The sequence below is a fragment of the Hypanus sabinus genome, chromosome 22 (genome assembly GCF_030144855.1).
Source record: "Hypanus sabinus isolate sHypSab1 chromosome 22, sHypSab1.hap1, whole genome shotgun sequence".
NCBI classification, from domain to species: Eukaryota; Metazoa; Chordata; class Chondrichthyes; order Myliobatiformes; family Dasyatidae; genus Hypanus; species Hypanus sabinus.
In genome coordinates this window covers 18746681-18759944 of record NC_082727.1, presented here as the reverse complement: position 1 = coordinate 18759944, position 13264 = coordinate 18746681, and the positions used below count along the sequence as shown (strand labels likewise).

General features: G+C 40.8%; 1 protein-coding gene across 5 annotated transcripts in view; it reads right to left on the bottom strand.

Annotated features, from left to right (window-relative positions):
- oga (O-GlcNAcase) overlaps positions 1–13264 on the bottom strand; it is a 43551-nt gene that overhangs the window by 5795 nt on the left and 24492 nt on the right. For 3 of the 5 annotated variants that reach the window (XM_059947189.1, XM_059947191.1, XM_059947192.1), the window contains 5 exons: positions 13153–13206; positions 9672–9757; positions 8620–8724; positions 1867–1955; positions 786–978 (listed from right to left, as the gene is read on the bottom strand). In XM_059947189.1, the coding sequence (XP_059803172.1) occupies positions 786–978; positions 1867–1955; positions 8620–8724; positions 9672–9757; positions 13153–13206 (527 nt within the window). Of the gene's footprint in view, positions 1–785; positions 979–1866; positions 1956–2841; positions 2942–8619; positions 8725–9671; positions 9758–13152; positions 13207–13264 lie in introns of those variants that run through there. The other 2 variants (XR_009507412.1, XM_059947190.1) reach the window with 2 other exon arrangements.

Below are 13264 nucleotides of genomic sequence, written 5' to 3'. Positions count from 1 at the left end.
TGGAGGACAAGCTTCATGCAAATAAAGACTTTCAGAAAGCAACTAATGACAAGCAAACTTACTAGCCAAACAAAGGGGCCAGTTGGTGGCATTGGGGAAATCATCCTGATAGTTTAACAAAGCACAGTGAATGGTTGTTTTTCAGCTTGGAGAAGGGTATATGACCCTGAATTAGGCACACTGGCTACAATACCAGAAAAGAAAACTGAAAGTCAGGCAAATAGGGCCTAGACAGTCTGGTGGGTTGCCAGTGTAAGTGATAAAATTTACCAGCATAAAATTATGTATTTTGGTTGGAAAATTAAGAATGTGCAACAGGTTTAGTATCTCTGGCATACGTCATAAAATGTTTTGGAACAGCTGTACATTGAGATACATACTAAAAGCTAAAATAAATGCAAGCTATAGAAAAAAGTGAAATATATCATTCATTTCTAAAGGCGGTTCAAGGTCGCAGAGGTCTACAGTATAAATGCACATATCTCTAAAGGTGATAGGTTAATGAAACATTGATTTGGCTAAATTGTATTCAGCCCCCAGAACTAGGCAGTGGACCATGGCAATTCATGAGAGCTTTCAAAAGGTGTGGAATTTCTTGTGGCGTATTGTCCCTCAGTGAGTAGCAAAATCTTGGAGTTGGGTTGGGGAATGTGGAAACGTGGGGACAAAATAGGATTAGTGTAAACGGGAAGCCGTGCCTTTACAAGAATCCAATATCTTTAATTGTTGTAGTTTCTTCTCTTAAAACAATATATTGACAGCAGGTCAACTTAATGAAAAATTACCTGTTGTTCCGAGAGTTCTTTATTAGTTTCTGGTTTAACGTATTTCTCCCGCATAGCAGGTATCCAGGAAACTTTACACTTTCTAGCATATGGTTTCACATCCACCGTGCCAAGGGCATAGCCACATATGCTGCCCTCATCTTCCAACACGAAGCAATAATCTGGGCTCAGTGAGAGAAGTCCGCCCACCAAACTGTAACACAGCAAGAACAGCAGAGATATACTCACATCCACCATCCATAATAACTAAACATTAATTAGACAACACCTTATACTGGGAGTTGTTTACAGAACAATCAATGGACAATGTTTCTCTGTAAATTTGCCCAAGATGTTTAAACACTGAATGGCTTGAAAAGAGGGTGATATCTCCCACTGACTGACTGATCCAGATCTGGTCAAATTGGCTAGAAAATGTTTCAATAGACCATGGTGTCGTTGAATAGGAAGGGGTGAATAACCTATTCCTGCTCCTGTTACTAAAGTTTTTTTGGAGGTCTGCACTGTTGGCAGCAGCAATAAAAGGAACAAGAACACTTGGCAGCAAGAAACAGGAACCCCAAACAATCTACACCCCCCCCCCCCCCCCACTATCAGTCTCTCAAATCAGAGGCCTCTCTCAAACTTGACTCACCCCATCAGTGAACTGCTCCCAGAATCGCTGGACTCACTTTCAAGGATTCTTCATTTCATGTTCAAGAATTATTATACTTTTGTTTGTGTTTATTGTGAAGGAACCTCAAGGTTGTATATATGACATATGTACTTTCGATAGTAAATCTACTTTGAACTTTGTAGTTTGCCCAAAGACAGCAGTCTGACATGAAGACAAGCTCAGACTCAGTATTATTTGCCCAGAGCAGTGTCCTCAACATGGATCTGCTGCATCAGATAGATAGTCCTTAGCTGCTTATACGATTAGTCATCATTCAGAATTCTGGTAACAAAGTTACTAGCTAACTAGTAGCATCCAGCTACTCCATTCCCCATTAAAAGCCATTAGTTTCAATTCAAAAATAAACTTCAATTTTAAAAAAAGGGACAATTTTGGGACAACTGAACTCTCTCCAAACATACTCACCTGTCACCGATGATATCTGGCTGATCACACATTGTGTCACTGTCCATTTCATCATCATACATCTCCTTACAGATTTTATACACAGAGGCCTGTGGATAAAAGAAAATCCAGTTAATATAGTGCCTCAATGTGGGCTGATACAACATTCTGATAAAATACTGTGGGATGCATACATTTTATCCTTTCCTATGTATTGACAAGCAACACCCAGAGTCATCATGGAAACAATCCAGCACAGTATACAGAACAGCACCGGCTCTATGGTGCCCGTGCCAACCACATTGCCAAAACTGTCTGCACGTGATCCAGATCTCTCCACTCCTTGTGTTCATGTACCTGTCTAAATGTCACTCAAGTACCATTACCACCACCACCCTTGGAAACCCATTCCAGTACCTACCAATCTATGTCCAAAAAAAAAAATACCCTGCATATCTCATTTAAACTTTCCCTTCAAAGCTATCTCATCTAGTATTTGACATTTCCATTGTGGGAAAATTTATAAATTTTACCCCTCAGACTCCAATGCTCTAGAGGAAACAGTTTAACCAACCTTTCCTTTAATTCACTAAGCCTAATGAACGTTTTTTGCACCCTCTCCAAAGCCTCCACATCCTCTGTTAGGGGTGACCAGAACGGCACAGAATGCTCCAAATGCAGCCCAAAGGGATTGTGGAATTGGGGTTAGCTTTCCACTCTCGCAATGAGGCAACTGGAATCTTAAATCATACTTTATCACCCATGCTTAGCAACATGCACTGGCTCCCAGTGTATTTAAAATTCTCTTTCCTAAATTACTGTGGAATGCTTCAATTCCCATCTTGCTACAGCGCTCAACCTGGAACTCCTTTAGACCAAACTGCTCTAGGACAGGCAGTTACGTTTTCAGCTGCCAGCAACACTCTTAAGTGACACCACCCCCCCCCCCCCCACCAATTTCATATCTCTATCCTTTAAACACTTCATAAAACATACCTGTCAAAAGTTTTGTCATCTGTGGCTGTGTCAAATTTTATAGCACTCCAGTAAAGCACCAAGATTTTTGCTTCACTAAAGATGTGCAGACGTAACTGACCTACAGATCAGAAAATCACTAATAGTTTATGATAGCACAAGAACAACGGAGAAAGGGCAGCCTTCAGTTTGGGGAAAATTATTTAACTTCTAAAGGCAGCACAAGCTCATTAACATTTTATGGCATCTTAAATAGCACCTGGTGAATCAGAAATCAACTGAGGAATGGTGGTTCCATTAGGAGAATCCAGGAGACATCATTAAAACGAGACATGAAGTTCACAAACTGCCAAGTTATAGGAGGCGAATTTGGAATGAAATAAAGCTCCAAGAGGAGCAGCGAGCACGGTTATCATTTGCAGGCATAAGCAGAGATCTTCAGTGCCACTTGGAATCAATCATCAAGGCTCTGCCGCCGTTCCATGTACACTTTTATGGCACAGTTATTTCAGTGATACACAGGTAGTAGTTCCCATTTCGGATGTCTGCCACTCTTCAACTACACACTTCCCAGGAAATGACAAATACAGAGCAACAAGGTCCACAGGGTCTTTTCAGTTCCCATGGCTAATGGTAGTGGGACTTCTCAATCCATTTGTTGGAGAGAACTGTGGCGGTCGAGCACATGGTCAAACTGTTGAACATCCAAATCAGTCATAGCGAGAAACCAGCCAAGATCTGCCAAGGTACCAAAGAGCTTAACAATGAATGAGCCAGACCAAAGGACTAGATCAGAACTTTACAACAAACTGAAGAGATTGCTGAGAAGTGGGCAAGACTAGTATAGTCTTAACCATTGTCTTGCAGCACAAGAATCTGGACTGAGTAGATACAAAGCATTTAGTTTTGACGAAATAAATCATTCTTCCTCTAAATTACAAATCAAGATCTTTACAGTAAAAAGAAACTCTGAAACTTGAGTGTAATTGATACACACTCAGACCCAGTGTCTTCACAAGACTGAGAAGGCTGGTGATAAACAATAGCTTTGATGAAGTCTGAGGCAACACCCATGTAATTCCAAATACAAGAGACAAGGTTTTGTTCAAAGCATGATTGGATGTAACAGAGCTTTAAATAATTGCATGCAGAATTTTAACTAAATTCAGAACCTCCAAATAGTTCTTTGCTCTCAATTCAGGAACCAGATCCATTAACAAAGCTGATTACAAGGTAACACAGGTTTCAGATGGCAATGATGAAACTCAGATCTGTCCAGAAATCTCTCAAAAGAGCTATAGGATCTCAAGTCCATTGGTTTGGCAAATAAAGGGGAAGGAATTGTTTCAGGTTGAAACCTGCATCAGGGCAGACAAGAAATGTTGTCATTTTCTCCCACCACAGACACTGCTCAAGCTCTCCAGATATTACTTTCCCACTCCAGATTTGGAATAATCTCGATATCCATAAGACCATTAAGCACTTATGATATAGGAGCAAGAGTCAAGCTATTCAGCACATACATTCTGCTCTGCCATTGCTTCTGGGTTTTTTTTTCCCCATCCCATTCTCCCACCTTCTCCCCATAACCCTTAACCCCCTTACCAATCAAGAACCTATCTGGCTCTAAATATACCCACATCTTATCACATATGAAGCATCAGTAATGTTATACTGTACTTTTTAAACTTGCTTTATATATGCACCTTATTATTTGATCACGTGTACTTATTACTTTGTGTAATCGGTTCGAGTTATATGCTCTGTCGTACACCATGGTCTGAAGTAATGTTGCTTTGTTTGGTGGTATACACGTGTATGGTTGAATGAAAATGAACTTGATTTCTTTTCCTCCAAGTATCCAAATATTTATTACCTGAATACTACAATGGAGTTTAGATGTGTACACCTTCATAGGTATCAGGGTCACTACAATAGAGACCATCACCTTGGCTCAAAAGTTACATCAACTAAGTTCAAGAGGTGACTGACTAGACCGGGGGTCGGCAACCTGCGGCTCCCGAGCCATTTGTGGCTCTTTCACCTCTGTGCTGCGGCTCCCTGTGGCTTTGGGTAATAATTGGTCAGTATTTAATTAAAATGTATTTTATGTTAGTTTGTTAGCTTTTGAAATGTAATTATGGTGATCTTGTACAACCTAAGTGTAGCGACACATTTCCTGCCACATCCGAAACGGCTCACAATTAGCCAGCATTCCGGCTAAGGGAGATAGCCTACGGGGGTTTGTGAGTACGCGTCTTTTGCAGCATCTGCGTCCATGGGGGCTGGGTTGAGGGAGGCTTAAAAGCAAGGCTGTTTAGTTCGAATAAAGCTATCTTTGACTGCAGTTTACTGACACCGCTACAACGTGTTTTTATCGCTGGCTGTCCAGACGGAAGGTGCTGAAACGCTTTGTCGCGTGTCTGGAAGAAGTGAAAACTTTCCTGGGCAGCAAAGGGCTCACCTTTCCTGAGCTGGAACAGCCAGAGTGGCTGGAAAAGCTACACTTCATGGTAGACATGACAGCGCACCTGAACACGCTGAACACAGCTCTTCAGGGGAAAGGACGTACAGCCCTGCACATGTTGGAGGATGTTTTGGCATTCGAGCGCAAGTTGACAGTGCTTGCCAGAGATTTACAGAAAGGCACATTGTCTCACTTCCCCAATTTGAGAGAGTTCAAACAAGGTCACGACATGATAATTTCGGAGTATTTACATTCTGCAATCATCGCAATGCAAACATCGTTTGGGAAACGCTTCTGTGAGTTCAGAGAGGAAAAAAACACATTATCCTTCCCGGTCACTCCCTTAAGCATCGATCCTTCCCTACTGAATACGACTGCATTGGCAGGTGTGAGTCAACCTGATCTTGAGATGGAACTGGCCGACATAGCCGACAAAGACATATGGGTGTCCAAGTTTAGACGCTTGACAGCAGACCTTGAAGATGTTGCCCGTCAGAAGGCCGTTCTTGCTCAGAAACACAAATGGAGTGATATTGAAAACCTCACAGATGACAGCTTGCGATCCTGTGTAAAGATGAAGGTGACATCATACAGCCCTGATGTGCAGACGCTGTGCGCTGAGGTCCAGGAGCAGAAATCCCATTAACCAAGTATGATAAATATTTTAATTGCCTATTATTTTACTTATATTCATATTTTTTCATTGTTCAGTGAAATAGTCCTTTCATTTTTCAGGATGACAGCTGGCTGACGTTATTTTTGGTTTGCTGCTGGCGGAAAATTTAAGTTCGGCGTTTTTCATAAATACAAGAAGGACTCAAATAGACATTGAATATTTTACTTAAAAGTAACTTTCAACCCAACGTCTTTTTTTCGGAGTTCAAAATGTTTTTGTTGCATGCAGAAATGTAATTTCGTTTTCTCTGCAGGAGTTCATCAATTTCATAAATGCAACACATTATAGTTTGTTTATACATAGCATAAAGGCAAAAAAAACGTTGTATGCAGTGTTATTTCATTTTAAATGTCAAACGGGTTTTGCGGCTCCCAGTGTTTTCTTTTCTGTGGGAAACGGGTCCAAGTGGCTCTTTCAGTGGTAAAGGTTGCTGACCCCTGGACTAGACAATCTAATATCAAACTCACCAAGTAAACTCACTGTCAGAGGACATAGTGGCCATAGAGAATTCCAGTTTCCCCAGATTCTTTTACCTGCAATCACTATTTTAGGAACACTGGAGATATGGAAGCAGTCAGATGATCCAGTGGGGTTCAACAGTACGGAGTCCAAAGTCCCAATGAAATGAAATGTTCAACTTTGCTTCTTCCCAAAATGGGAGTGAAGAACACCAACAGTGGTGCACTTGTTTCTGATATTGCAGAATACGAGAGTAGATGCAATGTTTAATTAGGTTGCTGGATATTTTGAACATAAAAGACGCCCAACCCAAACAGCCTTGACTAAATTAAAGCAATAATCACAGAAACTTGCCCAATAATGGCCCCGGCTTTTGGACCAAGATCTTGCCAGATTGGATTCCGACAAAGACATTGCAAAACCATTAATCCATATAGTCTACTTTATTTAGGGATAACAGGCCCTTCTGGCCCAACAATACCCTTGTGACCAATTAACCCATTAACCATGTGGGAGGATACCAGAGCACCTGGTCTTGAGGAGAACATACAAAATCCTTACAAACAATGGCAAAATTAAACCTGGGTCACTGGTCTGTAATAATAATAATTACACCAACTGTTACGCTAACATACTGCAAACTTTTGGAGAAATCCAAATATTATTCCACTTCCAGTCTTACCCCATTAACTTGCATTGCATTCTGTTTTGAAGATTTAATAGAACCCAGGTTACAATTCTCCTTGCAGTGTAGGAATGCTAAGAACAGGCCAATCTGACCTGATTTAGTGCAAGTAGGCTTTGAGAACTCCAAACACAACAATGTCTGCTGAAGAGATAGTCAATAGGACCTTTAATAATGTCATTTCTAACGTATGAAGGGATTATAAATTGTGAATACTATTATTGGTCAAAATTGCCAAAAGGTGCAGACATTTAAGATACTTTCTTCACATTAAAGCATAAGAAGAGGGATTAAAATCATTAATAATGAAGGGAAATGTGGAAGAGCTGATGACGAGCCACAATGAAGAATTGCTTCAAGAGCAACTGAATAACTGATGGAAATATAGATAAGATTCTATATAAGGGGCTTCTGTGTACAGACAGCAATAACATGCTGCAACAAATCTCCAGAGTCTCATGCCAGGGGAACGTGGCTCGACTGTGCAGTTCCTGCATGGCTGGCTTCACAGAGCAAAGTAACTCAACTAAAGTTCAGTTACATCTTACTTTACATGAAAACAAAAGCTAGGATTTTGACGTTAGTCATGATCATCCAGCAGTTTGGCTTGCTTACATTTAATCTAATTATGCTCAATTCATTCTGTAATTTCAGCATTATAATGGACATAATCCAATGGATATAATAAATAGGAGTTACCTACATTGAATTATAAACTTTGATTCACTGGTGAAAAGGGCAAGCCTATCATAACTGTACTCAGTATCCACCATCTCATTCCCATGTTACATTCTGTACAGATAACACCTTTTGGTTTAGAGTTAGAGAAAGACAGCAGGGAAACAGGCTCTTGGGCCCAACTAGAGATTTCTTGCTTTTAGACCCAGTTGCCTGCTTTCAGCCCATAGCCCTCCAAGCCCCGCCCCACCATGTCCCTATCTAAATGCCTCTTAAATTGTTGCCATTGCAGCCACATTGACCACTTCCTCTGGCAGATCATTCCTGGTGCTCACTTCCCTCTGGATAAAGTAGTTCTCTCTCAGGTCTCAATCCTCTCCTCATCTTGTTTTTGTGCCCTGTAGAGTTGGGCTCTCAAACCCTGGGAAGAGTTTATGATCGTCCAGTCTTGTCTGTACCTTACAAGATGTTATAAACTTCTATGAGGCAACTTCTCATCCCCCTATGATACAGGGAATAAATATCCAGCATGATCAAGCTCTCCATATAATTCAAAGCCTCTAATACAGGTAGTGTCCTCTTAAATCTGAAGCACAGGAGATTCTGCAGATGATGGATATCCAGAAAAATACAGATATACAGAGTCAGGTAGAATGTATGGAGAGAAATGGTCGAGACACTTCATCCTCTGAAATCTTTTCTGCATCCTCTCCTGCTTGATAATGTCTTTCCAAAACTGTACACAAAACTCCAAGTGATCTTATCAACAACTTACTTACCATGCCTCTAGTTCTAAAACTGATTTTAATTAAATTATTATGAAACACCACTCACCTCATCTTTTGGAAAGTACGGTCTAATTGCATAGACTTTTGAGGTTGGCATGGGGGGTGGAGGCTGGTAGAAGAGATCATTTGCCCCATCAATGGGCAATAAACGCTGCGAAGAATAAACAGCTTAGTCAGTATAGTTCTACATCAGAATTTGGACATTAGTATCTGCTCCACATAACATACCTTCCAATCTCAAACTCATTTGCTACTGAAGACACCTTGTAAGACAACCATCTGTGTAATAACCAGATGACATCAACTGTATGTCTTACATGCTAAATACCAACTAGTATCTACTGCAGCAAATAAGTGAAGATGTGGAAATCACTGCACTTACGATGGAATTTGTGGATTACAAGCTTTTTTTAAAAAAGTCAAATATTTCTTTTGAAGGGTGGGAGCAAGGAATTTTTTGGGGGGGAGGTTTGGTCTGGAGAGGGTTAACTGGCTGTCGAAGCCGTGCATCCAGAGCTTCTTCGCAAGCGCGGTTTCGCAGGCTGCGCGTAAAAGCACCTGTAGGGGAGAAAAGAAAAACAGCGCGGTGAAGCTCCATGAACCTTTAGGGAAAACCAAGATTCAGCAACAGTCAGGAATATCTTTATCCATCAACTCACCTACGAGTCCATTGAGCACCAATGGCAAGGGGAGTTAAACTGTACTTCTATTGAAGTCAAAGCCTGGTCATTTATTTCCCACCCTCCACCCCACCTACACTTTAAGAGGCTGAATGTTCATCATTACTTGGTCACCCTTGTTCATGGAACTTCAAGATCTGAGCACGCTGCGCCAGTGCTGAGTAACTGTTGCGCAACCTGCAAAGGAACGTTTCTGTCAACCACATGTGAACTAAAATTTGCAGTGCACGCATGCGCAGTGGGATTCCAACATCTCCTTCTAACTGAAAAGAAAGCAAATTAGTGCCAGTACCAAATGTACCAAATTCTACTCAGAAAACCAGCTAGCCATCAACAGACCAATCCTTGCTTTTTATACAGTGTTTCTCTTTCAAAATGAAGAAAAAACAAAATCAGTCAGTGGGAATTCGTTGAATACCTGAAACTCTCCTGCTAGACCACCTCTAAAGGCCCAGGGTTCTTGGTCGCCACTCAAGAACTGTGCTGAAGATTGACTACGACACCCTGTTGATCAGATCCAAGCGGAGAATGTTACGTGGGGGCTTCCTGTGGTCTTACTTTTCCGCAAAAGCAATACACCACCTTCTCAACAGAAAGAAAAAGCGCGCAGCAAGAAATGCCCTGTCTGACCTAGACTACCTCTTACAAGATTTAGGGCTGTAATGATTCATTCTTTTTGCCCACTTGTTTTTGTAAAGTAGTAAAATGAAACAACCATCTATTAACCAAACAAGTGCCACCCACAACTTGAGAAATTTCTACTGTGGCTCTTTACAAATGCTTTATTTAAAAATGTGCATGGAATAATCCCAAGTTTTTCCATTGTCTTTGGGAAGCTTGAATAACACTCAAATATTGGTATTCCACAAGTCCCATTGCAGCCCTAAGCAATACCTTAAATGAAGTCACATTTTGGTGCTCCTCTTGTCAGATGACATTTGGTACTAGAATTTGTTTGTTTAAACAGAAAAAACGACCTATGCTGGTTATAGACCAAATATAGGGTAAACCTTAATTCAAATGTGTAAGTGCTGGAAGTACTCCAGTGGAGAGAAAAAAGAGGCAACACTTCATTCCCAGAAAGGCTGCCAGGAATCTTGAGTATTTTCAAGATTGTTCTTCCAGAATTCCAACATCTGCAGTATTGTGTCTTTCAATAGGCCGAGCATCACTGTGAACCAACTGATCAGCAGAATCATTGAAAGCTTAACCATAATGACCTATGGCATCTCTCAGTTCTCGCACAAAATCCAACGATAAAAGCCTCCACATGGAAAAACAGTCGTAATTGTCAGAGTAAGGCAGCATTCTGTAGACAAATTGAGATGGCTTCACAAGCTCACTCTTGTTCTTCCAAGGATTGGAAAAATCAGGTCCTGCACATGAAGTCTGGGTCACTCCCACCTGCTTAACTTGTTCCTTCCATGTTCTTCAGCATGTTTGACCAAAAGTTTTCTAAGGAGGTAATCATTCAAAGCAAGCTCCAGACTGTTGTCAACCAGGGCAGGTCTCTTCGGTTCCAGGTTCATCCAAGCAGATAGCTGATGGCTTAAATAAACATCAGGTATCCAAGATAGGCACTCTAAAGTTCTTAGCGTTTTCCATTTTGTGGTCTGGATCTGTAGTAGAAATTCAGTCAGAATCTGTGTACCAGTTGAAGGACTAGGCTTCAACCCTGCTCACCTTGATCAGAAGCATGAACAAGGTTCACATTCATACAGTGCCTTTTACAATCATGGGCCACTTTACAGTGCAAGGCGAACAAGTGCAGTCACTGTGACTGTTTCACCACTGTGAACACTGTACTTCCTCAACAAAAGGGAACAGGGAGGGGAACACCGAACTGGATAGCCTGCAGAATCTAGCACAGCATATACACGTGACAGATCCCTTAAGAACCTAAAGATCCAGAACTACTTGCAACTAAGTAGTTGAATCTAACTGCATAAATATCCTCTACAGTCCTGCATTAAAGTCTGACCACAGTGATGCTCACTGATAGCAATGGGATTGGAAAAAGTGAAAGTGAACAAAGGAGCAGAACTAAAGCAACACTGAAGAATATTATCTGATATGAATTGGTTGCAGCTCAGTTTCCACTGCAGTTCAAATAGATTATTTCTTTAGCTTCCGGTCAAGCACCTTCACAGAATGGCTGATAACCACTGCAGTGCTGGGTGACTACATACAAAGCTTCAATCAGAGAGCAAAAGAGGAAGCCAGACAAAAAGCACTTTGGAATCTGGATAGTTAACTATGTCAGACATATCAGCCAAGTCAGTAATTGAGTCAGACAAAGTGGCTTTGTTCCACACACATCAATAAACAGGCACAGGTCAATGCGGTCTGAGCTGACGTCATGATAGAATGCAGAACCTAGAAAATTCTGGTGGGCTTAGTAAATACTCTCTCCATTCTAAATTCTAGGCAGACACTGAGCATTTAACATTTAATAAGAGGTGAGGAAAAGACACGCTCACCAAAAACAATTTAGAAAGTTAGGGAAGAAGACACTTTAAGAGAAAATGGGAAGTCTTTGTTTACCAATAGCAGTGTCTAGAACTAATTGTTGCGTCCAGATTTTATATATTTCTGCCTCCAATATCCTTCAACACTGGGCAACTCTCATCAGTGGCAGCAGGCTGCATCTCCACTGTAGACACTATAGGCAACTCAGGTTTCTGACAAACATCAAAGACTTCACCCCTCCGTAAATAAGCTTTAAGGAATGTCTTTAACCAAACCCATGCTTTGATGACAAAGACTCCAAGCTTACTTGGGCAAATAACATTTCTTATTGCTACTGACATTACTGATAGGACAGGTAGCTTGGGAGGAACAGGTCTATATGGAGCACTCTTTCAGCAGATGACTAAATGATTCTGATTGAATAGGCTGATCGAAGTGCCAAATAGAGCCATCTGAAAATCAGAACTATAGAGTCAGCAGTAAAAAATAAAAGCAGTTAAATGTTTAGGTTCTGTGTAGACCTATAGAATATCGGTTTTCTCTTATCGGCTTTCCTAACTGAAGAAATTGAAGCCTGCGTTGATTCTTGCACAGAGAAACCAACTCTACATTATTTTCAGGAACAAGGCAAGAGACAAATACACTGAAGCCCTCAATAAGGCAATTTTCCCAGCAAGATTTTTAACTGTGAGCGATATGAAAAATTCAATTCACTTTGGCTTTCCTCTATCTCACCATTCCAAATGTGTGAACTTCTGATCACCAGTATGCACTCCATACCATTACAGTCATCTGACAGGTTCAGCACTGCAGCACAAGAGGGAAAGCTTCAATTTCTGGGTCTTACTCGTTTTATTGGATCAATTCAAAACGAGTTCAAAACCTGGCTAGGAATAAGGAAGCCTTCCTCTCAATCCACTAGTGAGATACAGTCCTGAGCAGTACCCAAGTTACATGCTATTCGGGAGGGATAATGCAATATTCAGTAAACTGAAACATACCATATGGTAGGGAAACACTTTACTTAACCTTCAATTTTAAAAAAATTTTTTTTTTTTTTTAAAGGGAAGGGGAATGGAAAATTTGTACAATTAATTTTACGCTGCAACTGACTTTCATATGCAAAGTGAGCCAGCTTAAAAACTGAACCCATTTCTAAAAATTAACTGCAGCTTCAGGAATCGTTGATCATGCATTATTACAGACCGCAAAACAAATTTATTTCAAAGAGCTTGTAACGGGTACTTGGGGACAGTAGCACAACTAGCTTTGATTTTAAAGATAATCTAGACTGTTCTATAAAAAATGTTAAAGCATGTCTTATAATACTGGCTGCACAAATGTGACTTCAAGACCTTTCCTCAAATTATTTTTTTTAAACCCTCATTGCCTATCACTAAGCTAACGAATGATCGCGCCACGCTTCGTACATCTGGCGTTGTCGATCCCACAGCTGTAGTAACTTGTGCTGAGGATTCTTCCATCTGTACACAGTGAGGGAAGAAGACAAGACAATAGAAGAGGTCGTTAGTAACCCTTCAC